The sequence below is a fragment of the Stenella coeruleoalba genome (assembly GCF_951394435.1).
Source record: "Stenella coeruleoalba genome assembly, chromosome: 14".
NCBI lineage: Eukaryota > Metazoa > Chordata > Mammalia > Artiodactyla > Delphinidae > Stenella > Stenella coeruleoalba.
Genome location: NC_137160.1, coordinates 64,442,979 through 64,461,157, shown reverse-complemented (window position 1 = coordinate 64,461,157; position 18,179 = coordinate 64,442,979). Strand labels below are relative to the sequence as shown.

Sequence of the window (18,179 nt, the reverse complement as noted above, 5' to 3'; positions counted from 1 at the left end):
GGCTAGATGCCCGTGCCCCCTGCCCAGGCCACCATCCTGCTTATCGCCAAATGGGCCAATCCCAGTGTGAAGCCAGCGCTGGCCTTCCGCTCTTCCTCCTCACAGGCACTGCCGGCTGCCACCCGCGGCTTCAGCACCAGAGAGCACAAGGTCCACATCCCTCCTCCGGCCTAGACTGGCTGTGGGACCTCGGCCAAGGCACCTCACCTACTGGCGCCTCTGTGAAACGGGACTAATAATCCAGCCACTGCGTGGGTTGGCCTGTGGCCCCTGGATCTTGCTGTCAACCGGCCCAGGGCCTGGCACGAGCTGGTCTAACACCCAGGCGACACTCGCCTCGAGGTGTGGGCAGAGGGACGAGCCGAGGTGGAAGGTGATCGGGTCCACAGCCAGGCCCGAGTGGAGGGAAGGTGACGTGGGCGGGACCAACTTCGGAAAAGCTGTCGGTCTGCTGTCAGGCGGGCGCTTCCTCTCCTGGCTGTCTTGGCCCCGGCCCAAGCGGGCGGGCAGACTCCACACTGGAGAAGCCATGCCGGGGCACCCGCAGGCCGGAATGCCCCACAGGGACACGCCGCGTGGCTTGTTTACTGCCAGGAGGCAGCACAAAGCCCCGCTGCCAGGGGCGGGTGCGTATAATTAACTGGGTGGAGACCAACACCTCTTCCCTGGGTTGAGCCTCCAAAGGCCCTGAACTTGAGGCTGGCGGCCGGGGGCGGTACCACTGGCTCAGTCAATGGGTGTATGCAAGTGAGGCAGGGGCTGCCCACGGGCCCACCCGGCGCTGAGCTGGAAGGGCGGGGGAAGAGGGGCCGAGTCAGGCCCCGCAACAGGAGGTGGCTGTCCCAGGCACAGACCCCAGGGCCTGGCCGGGGCTGGGCGCCCCCTCGCTAGGGGCTGCTGCTTCCTAGCTGACCTCGTCCCAGGGACCTCTAGAGGGCGGGAGGGATTCATATTTACCAGGCACACCCGCCTGCCGGGCACTGTGCTGGGGGTGCATCAGGGGGCAATGGCAATGCTGTTCTAGATGAGGCCCCCACCTAGGGATGCCCAGGCGCACTGAGCTCTAGAGGCCAGGCCCTGCCCAGCACCATGGGCTCTCTCCCTGGGGGAAGGGTGCTGGCTGAGGCCTGACCTACACAGTGGGCCATACCTGGGGCTGGGCAATAGCTGGGGCTCAGAGGCCCCTGGCCTGGGCGGTGGGCCCGTTGCACCTGCCCCTCCGTAACACCGGCATCTGCAACTGGGTGGGGTTGGGGGACCCCCCAGGTCACACAGCCAACCGGTAGCAAGTCAGAGTAGGATCAGTGGGACGGATTCCTGCCAAGAAGCACAGGGTGCCAGGGGCTTTAGAGACCTTCTCTCCTTCCCCCAGCTCTGGTAGGTAGCTGTCTGGCAGCTGGCTGCCCAACCAGGGGGCCCTTCCTCCCACATCAGGACCCTCAGTGAGCCACCAGGCTCCAGGGCACAAACACTTAATGAAACAAAGATGACTCCTGATGACTGTATCTCCCATCAGTTTAAGCAACTTGGAGTCAGGACAAACAGAACCACAGGGTGTGTGGTGGCTGCAGAGGAGAGTACACCAGAGCCCAGGCAAAGGCACAGGCCTGGGCGTGGGAAGGTGCTCCAGTCTCCCTGGTCACCCCACAGGTGGGCCAAAATGAGAGTCTCCTTCGGTTCTGAGTGCCCGGAGGGGCAGGGCAGTGGCCGGCGGGAAGGCACCTGGCCCAGATCAGCAGAGCCGTTAGGCGTGCGTGGGAGCACTGGGTAAGGAGTGCTCGTCGTGGAGCCCCTGGCACCGGGGAGAAGCAGCCCTCCTGTACCAGTGAAGAACTGAAGCCGCCAATCCACGGGGGAGAGGGCAGGTAGAGGCGCCCCGGGACAGCCAGACAGTGGCATCTGCAGCAGTGACAAGAAGGAACACAGCTGCATCCACAGGCACTGACAGTAGAGCCAGGACACACAGAAGGGGGCCCAGGTGGTGGGTGGGGATGGCGACATCCACATCTCAGGCTGCCCCACTCAAGCCAGGGCAGGCCCTTCCACCCTCCAACCAGGTCCCTTCTGGTCCCCAGCACTGCCCTCTTGAAGCACCACCGGATCCGCAGACAAGCCCCAGGGCCCGGAGCAGGCTGACTTCCTGTCCTAAGGGTGAGTTGTGTGATTGGCCAAGAGTGTGCCGAGGGCTCCTGTCCACCTATCATGCCCATCCTGCCAATGAGCAACCCCATGCCCTGTGTGGGCTGAGTAAGGGGTGAGTGGCTGGGAGCCAAACCCACTGGGGCCTAAAGTCTGTGCTTTTCTCGGTGACGATGCGGCCCTGGGGGCCGCCAGCCACCGCCAGCCGTGGGCTGCTTTCCATGAAGAGGCGGGCCTCTTCATGGGGCGGGAGCAGCCGTGGTGGAGGCCCCGCAGGCCAGCGCTCCCCCTCCGCTCCCTCAAACTCAGGCCACAGTCGCCGACGCCTGCACAGACTGGGAAGCAGGAACAGTGCCGGCCAGGCCCTCGCTCCCTTTGCTTCTTTCACGGTGGCTGGAAACTGGGTTGAAACAAGAAAAAAAACCTGCTTGCTAAAATCAGCAAACATTTTGGGGAAGGAGGGAGAGCCATCTCTGGTTTGGTTACTATGGGAACGTTTCCGAATCAACTACCAGTGGGAGAGAAGTTTGCCCTGGACAGAGCTCCAGCCCCCACGGGCCCCCCACCCAGGGGCACACACACCTGCCCAGGAAGCCGTGGAAACTTCCAGGCACTCAGAAACAAGCCCGTGGCCTCTGCTTTCCTGGTCTCCTCTGCCCAGGGACGGACAGCCCCTCTCTGCAGCCCCCTCAGGGTTGGCACTGGCTCAGAGGGCTCCCACCCCCAGGTCCAGCCCCGCTTCGCTGCCTCCCACCTAGGCCTCTGTGTCCTCCATGGGGTCCCAGCTCCCTGCACAGTCGTCCTGAGGAGGCACCGCTGAGTCATGTGGCCACACGCCTTCTGCCCGTCCCTCCCCAGGGCCCAGGCCAAGCCGTGCCAGGGCGGGGAGGGCCGCAGGACTTCAACCAGCAATGTCCAACAACTCCCGGCCCTGTTCTGGCAAAGGCCAGACCGTTCTGCCTGTCGGGAGAGGGCGGGGTGTGGGGCCCTTGGGTGGGGCTGCGGCCACTCCAGACTCAAGCCCAGGGCCAGGATCCAGCCTGCCCGGCACATGGCCCACAGACAGGATTTTCCACGGCAGAGAAGGGGTGGGTGGGAGCCAGTACCTCAGTCAAGTCTTTGGGGCGGGGGGGTGATGGAGATGCGCCAAGTTCGTTGCTCTCCCTCAGATGCTCGTCCCACCGCATGGCTGGGCCGCTGTGCACCAGGCCTCTGCCGCAGGGCCCAGGCCACCGGTCCCCTGTGCACCCAGCCCTCTGCCCGGCCCCTCATGCTCCCCGAGAAGCCCCGGCCGGCGCAGCCTCAGCCCCAGCCTCCCTCTGGCCCCCTCCCTGGCCAAGCAGCACCCACTACCCATGGGAGCCCTGCCTCCAGTCAACCGGACTCCTTGAGGGTCCCGCTCTCTCCCTGTGCCCCACAGCACGCTACAGAGGCCTGCACGACCGGGCAAGCACAAAGGGGCGAGCCCGCGAGTGTCCTGCGGCAGGGCCCACGGCAGCCGGTGCTGGCCGCACCAGGAGGACGTGCTTGGAGACGGGCTGTCAGGGAGACGGTCCACAGACCCGCAGCGAGCACCTCCTCGGGACCCAGAGGACAAACAGCCACAGGCGGCCTGCATCTCTTACAGGGAATGTCCCCAAGACTTAGTGTCGGCGAAAAAGCCCAAGTTACCAAAAAGCACCCCCCCCCCATACACATATACACGCAGGCATATTTTTTAAAGCAGAATGACAAACTTGTCTGATTTGGTACACGTACACTTGAGAAAAGGGAGTAGCCGGCCGCTCACAGAGGTACCTCTAAGGAGGGCAGGAGGCCTGGGGTGGGAGACCAAGGGTGTGGGCTTTGCTGTGTGTCTGAACGGTTTGCAATGACCATGTGGCCCAATGACAATGTGGCTCACATGATTTTCAGAAATCGCCAGTAAAAGTTAAGAGGCAGGTCTCCTAGCCCAGGCCCTGAGGATGACGGCACCGCCCAGGGTGGTGGGGGTTTGGATGGCCCTGCCCTCACCTCCCCACACCTGCTCACAGGGCCAGTCCCTGCCCCGCCCCCACCCCAGGCCCGGGCAGTAACCCCAGCACTGGAAGGGAGAAGAGCCAGCCTGCTCGTCCTGACCCCCAGCCCAGCTGTCAGCCCAGCACATTGGCCAGGGCAGCAGTCAGCCGAGGGCTGCCCTGAACACTCCTCGTAAACAAGGCAGGAGGCATCCCTCCTGCTAAGATCTGTCCCACAAATGCGTGCAGGGCCAGCACTCCCTGAGGCGCTGGGAGCGAGCTGTGGCTGGAAGACACGTCCACCCCGAAGGTCCAGCCGCAGCAATGGCAAGGCCAGAGTGGGTGGTTCAGCAGGGGCCGTGCTGTCACCAGCCAGCCTGAGTGCCTGTCCCTCGGGTGCTGCATACAAGGGGGTGCCATCACCTGTCTGCCCTCTGCCCAGAGGTTAACCTTTCACTGCGATGCACAAAGAAACAAAAGCTGACCCAGAAGAGGCAAAACCGTGCAAAACGTCCCGTTCAGCCTGTGGGACTCATTTCTGGAAGGCTCTGGAAACCATGGGAGGAGCTGCGGGGAGCAGGCATCTGAGGGGCTGGCCTCCTAAACTCCGCTGTTAGGAAGGCTGGTGCCTGACCCGGAAGGAAGAAAGGGGGGTTGGGTCCCTCCTTGCAACATTACTGCACAGGCTTTAAGGGCAAAGCACCACGGGGCGGGGGGGGGGGGGGGGTGTGTGGGGGCGGGGGGCAGAGGGAAACTTTCCCGGAGCACCAACCATGCACCAGCTCCCAAGTGAGGCACTTCCCCTTATCTAACTGGGTCCTCAGTCACTCTTCAGGCCCACGTGTAAGGAGAGCAAGCAGGAGTTCAGGGGAACCAAGCCACCTGCCTGACTCTCACTCTGGTTCAGCAACTGCAGAAGGAAGTTTTGCAGAACACTGAAGAAGGGCCCCTTTCATTAATATAGAAAGAGTTCTTATAAATCAATAACAAAAGGGCCAATAATCCAATAGGAAAATGAACCTGAGTAGAAACTACACAGAAAAAATTAAAACTGCTTACATGACATCACAGTCCCACTCACAAAGAACGCAAGTGTTTTTCACCCACTGAAAAGCAAACATAAAACCATTTAATAATAGAGAAAGTCAGTAAGTCCAGGGCTGGGGAGGAGCTGGATCGGAGGGTAGCATCTGCTAAAACTTCAAGGCCCCACAAACCCCTTGCCCCAGGAATTGTCTCTCAGAGTGTATTCTAGGAGTGGACCCCCGACGCGTGTGCAAAGACATATATACCAGCATTGTCTGCAACAGTGGAAGACTGGAAACAACCTAAACGTCCATCAATAGGGGTGGTTAGTAAACCTTGGACATCCACATGGGAGGACCAGGCAGCTATTAAAAAGAACAGCAAGTTCAAAAACACCCTCCAAGGGCTTCCCTGGTGGCGCAGTGGTTGAGAGTCCGCCTGCCGATGCAGGGGACACGGGTTTGTGCCCCGGTACGGGAGGATCCCACATGCCGCGCAGCGGCTGGGCCTGTGAGCCATGGCCGCTGAGCCTGCGCGTCCGGAGCCTGTGCTCCTCAACGGGAGAGGCCACAACAGTGAGAGGCCCGCATACCGCAAACAAACAAACAAACAAAAAACACCCTCCAAGACACACGCTTAAGTGAAGAAAAACCAGGGGCAGGAGCACGTGCACTTTGCCCTTGTGTGCGTCTCCGGGCGTGGGCTCCAAAGCGAGCAGGATGAGGGACAGTGGCTGTGGCCTGGGCATCTGGGTGGGAGGGAGCATCTCTTTCACAGCAAACCCCTTGGTACCATGCAGACTGATCTACCATTTGTCTATAAAATACCCATAGGGAGAGGGCTGGCAGGAGCAGGGCTCCCAGGCTCGGAGCCCCTGCCCAGCCCCTGCTCAAGCCTGGGAGAGGAGAAAAGCCATGAATCCAGACACCTACCACCTGGCCGGCTCTCAGCAGGGACCTCACTCTGCCCATATGGCTCAAGAACCAGCCTCTGCCACATCCCTCCAGACCCTTCAAGACCCCCTCGGCTCCTGTCCAGGCCAATCCTGCCCTTCGGCTTCTCTAGATGTGAAAGGGAAGCAAGGAAAATACAGAAGAAACCAAAGCTCTGAGGATCCATGTGACATGCCAAAGCCACCCAGCTGAGGACAGGTGAGGAGGATGGGTGAGGACCCATAGGTGGAGCAGAGTGAGGGGCCAGTGGTCTCTGTGCAGGGCAGAGCAAATACGGGAGGGCCAGGCCAGGCGGGTTGGCCAGGAGGGGCAGATGTGGGCTCTACGGGGCCTCAGGGATGGGCCATGTCTTGTCTGAGGGTGGGTCTCTACCTCGCATGGAACATCAGAGCTGGAAGCGCACTGAAGACCCAGCACTGGCCACACTCATTTTTTTTCAGCAGCAGACCAGCCTCCAATCAGAATCTCCAGGTGCCCAGGACCCCAAGGGGAAGCAGGGCACAGGCCTAGAGCCCCTCTCACCACTGCCCACCGCGGCCCCAGAGAACCACCGAGCTCGTCCAGGCCTCTCCCCATAGCTGGCAAACCGGTGCCCAGAGGGGGCAGCGACCTGCCAGAAGTCGCTCGGCAAGCAGGGCCTCACTCCCGAGTCTGGCGCACTCTCAACTGTGCCACCCAGCCTGCCCTCTGAGGCCGCTGCCATCCCGTGTCCTGGGAACGCCCACGCTGGGGTCCATTCCCACACCTCCTTCCATGAAAAGCGCTGGCAGCCAGCAGCCGCGGAAATCAACAAGGCAGACTACTCACGTTGAAGAAATTGGTCTTGTTCCTCTCGCAGAAGAGCCCCTGTGCCGGCATGTGCTGCAGCTGTTGCCACGGGATACCGCTACCTAGCAACACATCGCGGGCCCACTGGAGGTTCTGGGGAAGCAAGAAGTAGGTTGGAAGTGAGTGTGTGGGCAACTCTGGGCGCCCACGGAGAAGGGAGGCAGTCCCCTCCTTCCAGGCTGCGTGGGCAAAGCAGCAGCTCCTGCAGACATCCATCCCGCAGCGCCCAGTGGCCCCGGCCGCCGGCTTTGATCATCTGGCTGTGGGGTGCGTTTCAGGAACTGGTTTCCTGCCTAATACAGCTGACCTAGGAGACTGTGGCCTCAGACTGCCTGAGGAGGGCACAGACAGGGACGCCACACCCTGACAACTTCACAAGCTGCTGCACGGACCCAGCACCCCTACCTTCTGCCAGGGGATGCCCCCACTGGCCCAAACGGTCAAGCCTGACTTGTCAGGGTGTCGGCTGCCACCGTGAGCCTGGGAGACCTGGGGCTCTGCAGGACGCCGGGGATGCGTGCTTGTTGGGACGGGGGTGGGGTGCTCTGTGCAGTGCTCAGGCCGCTGCTCTCTGGGCAGTGGTGCCTCTTGGTGGAACCCAGGGCACGGTGAGAAGCCAGGCCTTCTCTGGGGACTTCTCATGGACTGGAGAGCACGCCTTCCCAGCAGAGCACAGACAGCGTGGGCCCAACTGCGGGCCTGTCAGCCTCCCACAGACTTGGCAGACAGCAGGCTCTGGGCAGCCCCCAGGTGGGCCAGACGGAACTGACCAATGGCTCAGGAGACCTTATCAAGGTTCACATCCGAGGCCCCAGATGGAGCTGATGGGGACAAGGAGACCCGTGGGGAACGGACAGGCAACAGGCCAGCGGGGGCACCTGACCTGCCCGCATACCTGCAGCGACGTGTGCCTCCCAGGCAGAGCACGTGACTGTTACCCTCACCACGTGGAACTGCCAAGGAGAGCGGCCTCCAGCGCTGCCTGAGGTCCAGAGCCAGTAAGGGCAGAGCAGAGCCTGCATTTGGCCCAGGCCGGAACCCCAAGGCCGGGATCTTCCCTAGGCCCCGCGGGGGTTAGGTGGGATGGGGGTCATGTCGCAGACCTGCCTCTGCCTCTGCCTTGTGCTCGGCACCGCGCTACCCCAGGGACGCAGGCGACCCCTCTCAGGCCTCATGTGACCTGGCCCCACTCGCCGGGCTGGAGCCCCTCACCGGCTCAAGGGCAGGGGTCCTGGTGAGGGGCTCTCCTCTGCTTGAAGGCGCCCCTCCCTCAGAGCAGGCCCAGCCCATCCCGTCTTCTGACCTCCAAACCCACGTGCCGCCCCACTCACCCCCACAGCCCTCAAACAGCCTCGTCCACCGCCCCGCTGTCTGTCAGCCCCGAGGGCAGGGACAGACTGACCTCTTCACTGATGGCTCCTCAGGGTCTAGATCAGTAGGGGGTCCATAGAAAGGTGGGACAGATATTTGAGAAACGAATCAAAGGAAGGAGACTTCCTTAGTGGCGCAGTGGTTAAGAATCCACCTGCCAATGCAGGGGACACGGGTTTGATCCTTGGTCCAGGAAGGTCCCACATGCCATGGAGCAACTAAGCCTGTGCGCCACAACTACTGAGCCTGCACTCTAGAGCCTGCGTGCCACAACTACTGAAGCCCACACACCTAGAGCCCGTGCTCCACAACAAGGGAAGCCACTGCATTGAGAAGCCCGTGCACCGCAATGAAGAGTAGACCCCACTAACTGCAACTAGAGAAAGCCTGCGTGCAGCAACTAAGACCGGCTGCAGCCAAAAAAAAAAAAAAAAAAAGAACCATTAAAGGAAGATGGACAGAGTTTGAGCTTGAAGGAAATGCAGCCCATCAAGCCGAGGGGACAGACTAAGGCCCAGAGGCAAGAAAGAGACTGAAACACACACTGGGGAGGGGGGAGCCCAGGGCACTGGAGGGGGCAGAGCAGCCACCCACCCATGGCTCAGCACACCAGGGAGCCCAGGAAAGGACTGCTTGAGCACTCAGGAGCCAGGGAGGCCGGAGCATGAGGTTGTTCTGTGGAAAACACCCCCCGCTGGTCTCCCGGACAGGCATTCAGAGGTCCGGGTCTGCTCGCAGAGCTACACGCAGGTGCGGGGTGGTGCACATGGATCTTTGTGGAAGTGCTTGGCAGCCTCGGAGAGCTGGACCGCCTCTCTGGGCCTCCACTGCCCACTTGGAGGATGGCGGTGGCCATCAGGCCACACCTAGCATCAGCTGGAGAACCCCAGGAATGCAGACAGGAAAGCAACTGTGTACACACACGGCGCCTTGGGGAGAGCTCCCTGCCCTTCCCACACCTTCTCCCAGGAGCTGGCCCTGCCACCGCCCCTGTTCTGCCCTCCCACTGCTGAGCGCTAAAGGGAGGCAGCACTGGGAGGTGGGAGGCAGCACTGGGAGGTAGGAGGCTGGGGTGGGGGTGAGGCCAGAGAGCTTCTCTCCCAAGTTCCCTCCCTGAGGGGTTGCCAAGGGTTGGCCGCCAAAGGGTAAACACTCCAGGGGCACTGCGGCTGACCCAGGCCTGCACTGCCCACCCAGCCCAGGCCCCTGTCTCCTTCGTTAACGGCTCTTCAGATCAGCGGTTGGATGGTGCCATTGCGACCTGCTGGGCTCCCACGGCCACCCCACTGGCTCTCCCCACAGCCGCCCGAGTCTCACACACGGCCACACGCGTCCCCCCCTCCCCTGAGCCTTGCCACACTTTAACCTCACTCAGAATGACACCCCACGACTCCTTCCCACCTAACCGGCCCTCCTGAGCTCTGCCGCCTCCTGGCCCTCCCCTCCTGTCCGGCTAGTCACACAGGCTGCGGGCTGAGCCCCATCCGGAGCATGCATGTTGGCTGTGTGTCCACCTGGAGGCCTCTCCCTGATAGCTCCTCGCTGGGCCCTCGACTGTCGGGTCTTTGCTTAGAGAGGCCTCCCGGGCGCCCTGTCCAAACGGCCACACTCTTGCGCCCATTCCTACCCACTTCCTCTCGCCCCACTCTCCTCCCCAGGGAGCCTGCTGCGGAATGCGTGAGCGCCCTGGAGGGCACGCCAAGCATAGGCACTCCTGCCATGTGGTGGCCGTGGGACGACATGGTGATGGGTTCACCCCTCTTTCCAAACGTGAACAACAGTATCTGTGACGCACACGGCTGGCAGAGGGCTTGACCTACTCAAATCGATGGGCTCCACACCATGGAGAGAGGCCCATCTGTCCCGCTGACTCTGGCCCCAAAGGCACAGCACTCTTCACACCACATGGTACAGACTTTGAAGTGCATAACCAAGGTTCCTAAGCTGAGAAAAACATCGAGTTCTCACTTTATAAACCACACAAGTAAAGCCTGACAAGAACCTGGCTGGGGTCTGCGTGGAGAGGCTGGGGGGTGGGGGGCATTTTATGTGCCCAGAGGGGAGCAGGGCTGCAAGCAGGTGGGCAGCTCTGTGCTGGGGCCACCTGCCCTTGTGATGCCGGGTCCTGGCCCCGATCACTCACATGCGCCTACAGAAGGGCATACAGCCTGTGCAGGAGGGTCAGTCCCTTCACACCTGCCCACTCCTCAGAGGCTCTGAGGGTCCCACACATGAGCTGGTGGCCCAGAGGATAGAGGACCGCCCAGAGCAGAGCACAAGCTGACAATGAATCGGTCAGGGCTTTCCCAGAGATCTTGTGGTGGGCACAGCTCTGCCAACCCTCCTGGAGGGGGCAGCCCTAACCAAACAAGTCCTAAACAGACACAGGCCTGGGCCCTAGCCCACTGCAGCAGGGTGAAGGGGCATCTCAGGGCACTTGGATCTGCATTTCCCTGATGGGTAACAGTGTGGAGCATCTTTTCTTGTGCTTATTGGCTGTTTGTATGTCTTCTTTGGAGAAATGTCTATTCAGACCCTTTGCCCATTTTTATTTATTTATTTATTTATTTTTGGCTGCATTAGGTCTTCATTGCTGCACGCGCGCTTCTCTAGTTGTGGCAAGCGGGTGCTACTCTTCGTTGAAGAGCACGGGCTCTAGGTGTGCAAACTTCAGTGGTTGTGGCACGTGGACTCAGTAGTTGTGGCTCACAGGCTCTGGAACGCAAGCTCAGTAGTTGTGGTGCACGGGCTTAGTTGCTCTGTGGCATATGGAATCTTCCCAGACCAGGGATCGAACCCGTGTCCCCTGCATTGGCTGGTGGATTCTTAACCACTGCGCCCCCAGGGAAGTCCCACCCACTTTTAAATTGGGTTGCCTTTTAATTAACAAGTTGTAAGAGTTCTTTGTATATTCTAGATACGAGTTCCTTATCAGATATGTGACTTGCAAATATTTCTCCCATTCTGTGGATCATCTTTTCACTTTGATAGTGTCCTCTGAAGCACAAAGGACCCACCGGGGCCTCTCTGCTCCAGGCAGCCACCGGACCCATGAGATGGCAACGGGGAGATGCCACTGCCAAGCCCACAGGCGGATTTGATGAAGAAACAGGCTGCTGTTGAGCCCACACGGCAGGAAGCGTTTGTTACCCAACAGCTGCGTGGGAAGTGGTCGCTGCTGCTCAGTGACTGATTCAGCTGAGAGCTCTGGCCACGCCCCCAGGACTGCGGGCTGCCTCGACAGGTTCCCGCGCTCAGCCCTCAAGGCAGTGAGGTATTCACAAACTGCTCAGCAAAGCCTCTGGATGAAGCAAATGGCAGCCCACGCTACCCCCAGGGCGTGGCCAGGCCCGGGTGCATATTGGGGGCCCTCCATGGCCGATGCAGGAGAAAGGGGGGCTCACGCGTCGAGACAGTGCACCCTCTGGAAGAACCACGTGGCGAATCTGGGCACACAGTGACCGAGGAGATGCAGAAATGGGGTGTGATGCCCAAGGAGCAGACAACCTTGGGCAGCTTCGTCTCCGCCACCCGGTCCAGCCACCCCACCCCACCCCATGGCCGCCACAGACCATCACAGGGGACCCAGACGACCTGGGGGAATTCGAGGAAAGAGCAAATGGCCAACTGTGAGCATGGACACACTCACGACATTGGGGGGCAGTGGAGTGACAGGGCCTGGGCTCCCAGAGCCGGGCTCCGTGACTTCAAGCAGAGGACACGACCCCCGATGGTCAACGGTGTGAGTGCTCAAGAGCTGAGAGAAGAGACACACGCAGCGTACTCTGTTATACTGGCAAAACTATGAATAGCCCCCCTCCAATTTTTCTTTAATTTTGACATAAATACTGTTTTTCACTTTTAAAAAGCCCACTCAGCAAGGGAACAGGTTGTGGAGCCCTTTATGGGCACAGCTCCCGTACTCAGATTAAAGCCATTCAAAGGGGAGGCGGGAGTGGGCGCGCCGCAGGCCTCCATGGGGCCCACATTGCAGCCCAGCTCTCCCTCACCCAACCCTGTGACTTCCGCCACCCTTCCCTAAGAGGCGTCTTGTACCCTACGTCCCGCCTCAGCAACTGCTTCTGGAGAAGGGGAGCATCAGCCACAGGGCCCCCACAGACTGTTCCGAGTGGGAGTTTTATTAAAATCCAGGTCTGCCTGGGTCTAGAAGGCCTGGGCACTGGAGGTCAGGTGCACTGCTGAGTGCAGGCCAGGCAGCGATGGGTGGCTGGGAAAGCCTCACGCCCTGCAGCTGAGACGGAGCCCCTGCTGAGGTCCCCCCACCAGGCCTGCCAACTGCTCTACCTGCTCTGCTCCATGAATACCAACCAAGTCACGTGAGCACACCAGCCGGTCCCCACAGAACCCCATCCAGGACCTTCCTGTCACAACCAGGGTCCATCTCAGGTCAACTGCCCTCCCTAGTTCTTCAAACGTCCCACAGAGAAGCCATCCGGGGGCCAGCAGCTTCTGGCTGCTGAGCTCAGGTCAGCAGAGACCGCCACATCCCCACTGGACCCGTGGCCACCCTAGGGGTCTCAGCATAAGGGTACCTTCCCAGAGTGCAGCAGCACCCCAGCCCATGTGCACCCCACTGTCTTCCCTGTAGGGTTTGTCATGATGCGACTTGCTTTATCTGCTCATTTGCATATTTTTGATCTCCCCGCCCCCCCCCCCCCCCCCCCGCCCCAACGTAGCTCTGTGGGAGCTGTCTCCCAGTGCCTCAGGGGCAAGTGTGAGTGAAAGAAAGCAGACAGGCCCCACTCCCTGCACAAATGCTAAGCGCCAGCAGGAGAGGCCTGGCTGGGAAGCGCCGGGAGCCCCTACATCATCTGCCCTCCAAGCTGGAGGAGGCTGCCAGTGCCAAAGCCCACGCGCGGAGCCAGTGACAAAGGCCGGCAGCTGCGTGGAGAGGTGAGCCCAGGGCAGGGTGATGGCCAGGAGGTCCGCGCAAGAGGCAGCCTGGGGGACCGGGGCGGGTGGGGGGGTGCGGGCTCTAAGGCCACGGGGGAGGGAGCCGCCAGTGAGGCCCTCACAGGGAGGAGCTGACAGCCTGTCGTCCCCCGTCCCTCACCCCAAAGCCAGAATCTGAGCATGTGGTCCTGCTGGGGGAGCAGCCCCATGCCTGCCCCTGTCACCTGTCACCTGGAAGGCTGGACACCTCCAGCCCGCCCGCCTCTTGGCCCTCCGCCCATCCTTCCCGCCACTGCCGCCAGAAACCTTTCCCAGCTCCGATGCATCAACCCCTCTCCCTCAGCCTCGTGCTCACCCGGTGGGTCTTGCTGTAGGTGTAGAGGAAGGCCAGGCGGTAGAGGCTCTTGTAGTGCTGGGGGAAGCGGCTGAGGCACAGGCGGAGCGAGGCGATGCACTGCTCAGTGAGGAACTGGCGCTGCTCCTCTGCACCGGCCGGCAGCCCCGGGGGGAAGGCAGCTGGCTCCCCCAGCGGGTCCCCTCTCTTCCTCCCATCCCACGGGGCAGACACAGAAGTTGGGGGCTTGGCAGGGGTGCCAGCGGAGGCCGGGGGGTCGGCAGCAGGCTTCTGGCTGCCTTGCTCTGTGGCCCGGAAGCCTTCCGTGCTCTCCGAGGACTCCTCGGCTTTTCCTGAATTGAGAACAAAGAAAAGAAAGTCACCTCGGCTTTAGGCCCTCTCCCCGTGGCAGTCCACCACCAGCGACAGGGGCACCTTGGTGAGCGATCAGCACAGCTGGGTCCACACTCTTGCTGGATGGGAGCTGGACCCAGGCGACTCAGGGGCAGGAGGCGTGGGCCCTCGCTGCCTCTGCCCCCCGAGCCCCCAGCTGAGGCCTCCGTGGCCTCCAGTCTGCTCCCTGATGAAACAGGATATCTCAGCTGGCACGCAGCTGAGAAGGGGGCTCCGAGCTGGGCTCAGGGTGCCCCTGTGGGTGGTGGCACGGGGCTGCCCGCCTCAAGGCCGTGCACGTGAATGGGGAAGCAGCCCGAAGAGGGCAGGCGTGGCCACCACCACCACCGAGGGCAGCACCCGCTCCACACTCAGCGCCCCCAGCCCACCCGCCCCTCCAGCCCACCGGAGAGGCAGCGTGCGGTAGTGGATAAGGGTGCAGACTGACCCTCTCTGGACCTCAGGTTCTTCTCCAGTAAAAGGGAACAGCCAGTGCTTTTCCCTGGGGAGGCTGGGAGGCCTGGCTGCTGTTGTTGCTACTGTCCACCAAGTGGCTGTGTGCCCCGGCCCGGCCAGAGTGGGAAAGCTTTCAGAATCCACGGCCGGCTGACCAGCCACGGCCTCAGCGCAGTGCCAGGGCCGCCGGCCTGCCTGCAACCTCCCAGCAAGCCCGGGAGTGGGCTCTGCCCACTGACTTCCACAGTGGGGCCTGGGGGCCCCACAGAAGCTAGGCAGACTCCAGGGCCAGATCAGGGCCCACCCCAAGAAAGGAAGGGTTCAGGCTAAAAAGAAAGCACATTTGTGACATATAGTATCCAAAGGCTTTTTGGCTCTCCCACACGGGGCCACAGTGGGGTCCTAACAACAAGAACAGTGTCACCAGCGCCCACCGCATACCAGGCGCTTGCGTGCACCTGCCTGAGACACCGCGTTTGACCCCACAACCCAGAAGTGGGCCTGGGATCACTCCCATCCTACATAGGAAACAGCGGGGCCCAGGGAAGTGAGTGGCTCAGCCAACCGAGGTCCCCGGGCAGCAGCAGAGGCGTGAGGGCAGAGGCCAGGACCCACGTTGTCCAGCGCTGCCCAGGCTCCCAGGACACCCCAGCAGTACTGCCCACACACTGAGTCAGGTCTCCGTACCTCTCTCCTCTGCGGCCCCCTGAAGGTCTTTCCCGGGCGGTCCTACTTGGGAACTGGGAGCGGGCGGCCTCTTCTCTGTGTAGGGCTTCTGGGAACCCTCCAGGGAGCTGGCAGGCTCATTGAAGAGGTCCTGCGTCGAGCTGGAGTCCGAGAGCGCCACGGCCGTGCTCTCCTGGCTGCGCTCTGGGGAGAGAAGGACAGAGGCGGCAGCGTGAACCCTGGCACCTGGGGAACAGAGGGGCCTCCCACGGAGCCTCTCGGCCAGAGGCCTGGCCACTGCCCCGTGCACAGCCACTCTGACACTGCCTGGCCCGCCTGTCCTGGAGGCCACCGAGTCACTCACCAGAGGCACCAATTTCCCGGGGTTTCCCCCAAGAGTGGTGCTCTGGTAAGTGTTTGACAATTGACTCTCAGGAGGGAAAAGCCTTCGTTTGTAGCATTTACTGATTTCTGTGGTGTAAATACTCCCACCATGGCCAATTTCGAGGTACCAACGTGATGTATCTGAATGCAGGGTTGGGAAGAGATGCACAGTAGTGATTATACACCACTGCACAGTATTCCTACCGCAACAGGCACACGTAACCGCGATGGGGAAGAACTCAGCCAACACTTTTACCCAGTCTCTGAAGGCCACGTGTGGTGGGTCTGCAGTGACAGTACAGATCACTGGGACTTGCAGACCCCAGGTTGAGGGCGCCCCCTGGGCTCCTCTCCACAGCCTCCCAGCTGCTCCTGAGAAAGATGGGGGTGGGGCAGGAGAGATTGGGGGACATCTTTCCGGGGTGCAGGCTGCTGTGGGAAGGGTGTGAAGCCCTGGCTGGACCTTTCTCCCCGACAGAGCAAGCCAAAGCCAACAGGGAAGGGGCAGCAAGCCCGGTGATAGCCCTGTCGCCTCCAGGGCACAGGTGAAGACCCACAGGAAGCACCTGCAGGGAATCGCCCAGGGCCTGAACACTCCCACCAAGACACAGGGACCCGGCTGGCCAGGTCTGAGGCTGCACGCAGACAACAGAGGACCAGCCGAGCCCCAAGCCCGGGCTGGCAGGCACGGACTCACAGCCAAGCACTCTGCCACAGGAAGAGGGGCGAGGACATAGAGAGACCCACCTGAGGGGCACACAGAGGGCCTGAAGCAAGCAGAAGGTGGAAACAGACGCTGAGAAAACCTTCCAGCAAACCACTCCACCCTGAGCACAAGGCAGCATTGGGGGAACTGGAGGCTGGGGGTGGGGTGCACCAAGGGAACCACAGCAACAGCAAGACCCAACCCTGCTCAGCTTCCACCTCGTCAGCCTCACTTCCCCACCTGACGCCTGGGAGCTTAAGAGTGAAGCCCATTCCAGGCATGAATATCAGTTATTTCAACCTCTTCTGTCCTACACACGCTATCTCGAGTTCAATATAAAAAGTATAAGACACACACACACGCAAAAGCAGAAAAGAACATTGTCAAGAGACAAAAAGATCAACAGAACTGGGCTCAGAGGTGACCCTCCCCTCTCTTTTTTGTATTTACCTTCTCTAAACTATTACTAACTCCTGATGAAAGCGAAACCAGCAGCCATGCTTCGTGGACTGGCAGCACATGTAAGAATGAAATGAACAAGAGCAGCAGCCTGAGAGGAGGGAGGTTCACGCTGCTGCACGTGAAGCAGGATCATGTCCTCCAAGCGCAGACTGTGATCACCTGAAGATGTATTTTCTTAACCCTAATGCAGGCAGTACATTATTTTTTAAAGAGTTATAAATAAACCAATAGTAGAGATAAAAGGCAACCCATTAAAACATAGCACTTAGTTTTTGTCTTGAACTTTGTGTACTTGAAGGTGAAGCTCACTAGTCACGTGACCTTGAATAAGTAAGGCCCTTTCCCCACCTCTGAGTTGCAGCCACGTATCATCTCAGGGGAGCTGGTGCCATGGGGCCTTCTGGGGTCTGGCCCTCAACCCTTGCTCAGCTGCTGGAGAGCCTAGACGCCCAGTAGGCCGTGCCCTGGGGCCACCAGCAGGACAGCAGGAGCTGCTTAGCAGGCAAACTCACAACAGAATGGGAAACTGTTCTGGCAAAGTCGAGAGCCTGGACTCTGGGAGACCCTGGCCTCCTGAGTCCAGGTCCTGCTCTGTCACTAACTGGGTCGGACAGCCTAGGCGGTTGCCATAATTTCTTTACACTTGTTTCCCGACGTGTAGAACTGTCATAATACATGTGCCCACTTCATGGGGCTGTTATGAGGATTAAAGTGCCTGATACACTGTGAATGTTCACGAAATGTCAGCTCAACTATCACCAGTATGACCTCAGAGAACCCGGACCATCTCATCTCTAATGTCTCAGATGTGACACACAAGGGTTTAGTCCTAAAGGCCACACTGGACACAGGGCCTGTCGACAGGGTGCTGACCACTCCTTACACTGACTGGGCAGCACTGTCCCAGGTGGGCCGGGCAGCACACAGGACACCAAGAATCAGGCCTGTGCTTCCAACGGCAGCTCTGGGGCTCCACCTCTCTACCCACGTCTGACTGATGACCAGGCTTTGGGGACAGTGACCTTGCAGGCAGCTCCATAGCTGCCTCTGCATGTCCACTGCCCAGTAAGTGCAGGGCATCAGCATCTCACTTCGGGGGGGCAGGGACCTGCTCGGCGAGGGGCTCTCCCCTGACTGCAAGGCAGACCCCAAGCTCCATAAGCCCCAAATGGGGGTGATGGGCAGTGTGAAGGCATCGCTTCTCCAGGGCTGGCAGCCGACCCTCTGGGCTCCGGGAGCCCCAGACCTGCACTCCAATCCCAGAGCTGCCACTTGGGCTGCTCGAGGACTCCGTGTCATGGTCTTTAACACGTTTGTCACTGCCCACCCCTCCACCGCCACCACCACTGCCCCCAACACACACACAGGATTCCCACAGGGGCCTGCTTGGTTCCTGGCACACTGGAGTGACGCCCACCAACCCACCTGGCCCTCGGCCCCACCTCCGGCCCTGACAAAGGACTCAGGCTCGTGGTTAAGTGGTCCTGGCAATCAGCCGATGGGCGCTCCCCTGCCAGCACCCAAGCAGCCGCAGGCGCCGCAGGGCTGGG

At 60.8% G+C, this 18,179-nt stretch overlaps 1 protein-coding gene across 6 annotated transcripts in view; it reads right to left on the bottom strand.

The window, feature by feature from the left end:
- The window catches only part of CABIN1 (calcineurin binding protein 1), a 98,207-nt gene that overhangs the window by 31,696 nt on the left and 48,332 nt on the right, over nt 1-18,179 (bottom strand). For all 6 annotated transcript variants that reach the window (XM_079943136.1, XM_079943131.1, XM_079943134.1 and 3 more), the window contains 3 exons: nt 15,099-15,281; nt 13,584-13,915; nt 6,923-7,036 (listed from right to left, as the gene is read on the bottom strand). In XM_079943136.1, coding sequence (XP_079799262.1) covers nt 6,923-7,036; nt 13,584-13,915; nt 15,099-15,281 — 629 coding nt within the window. The remainder of the gene's footprint in view (nt 1-6,922; nt 7,037-13,583; nt 13,916-15,098; nt 15,282-18,179) is intronic.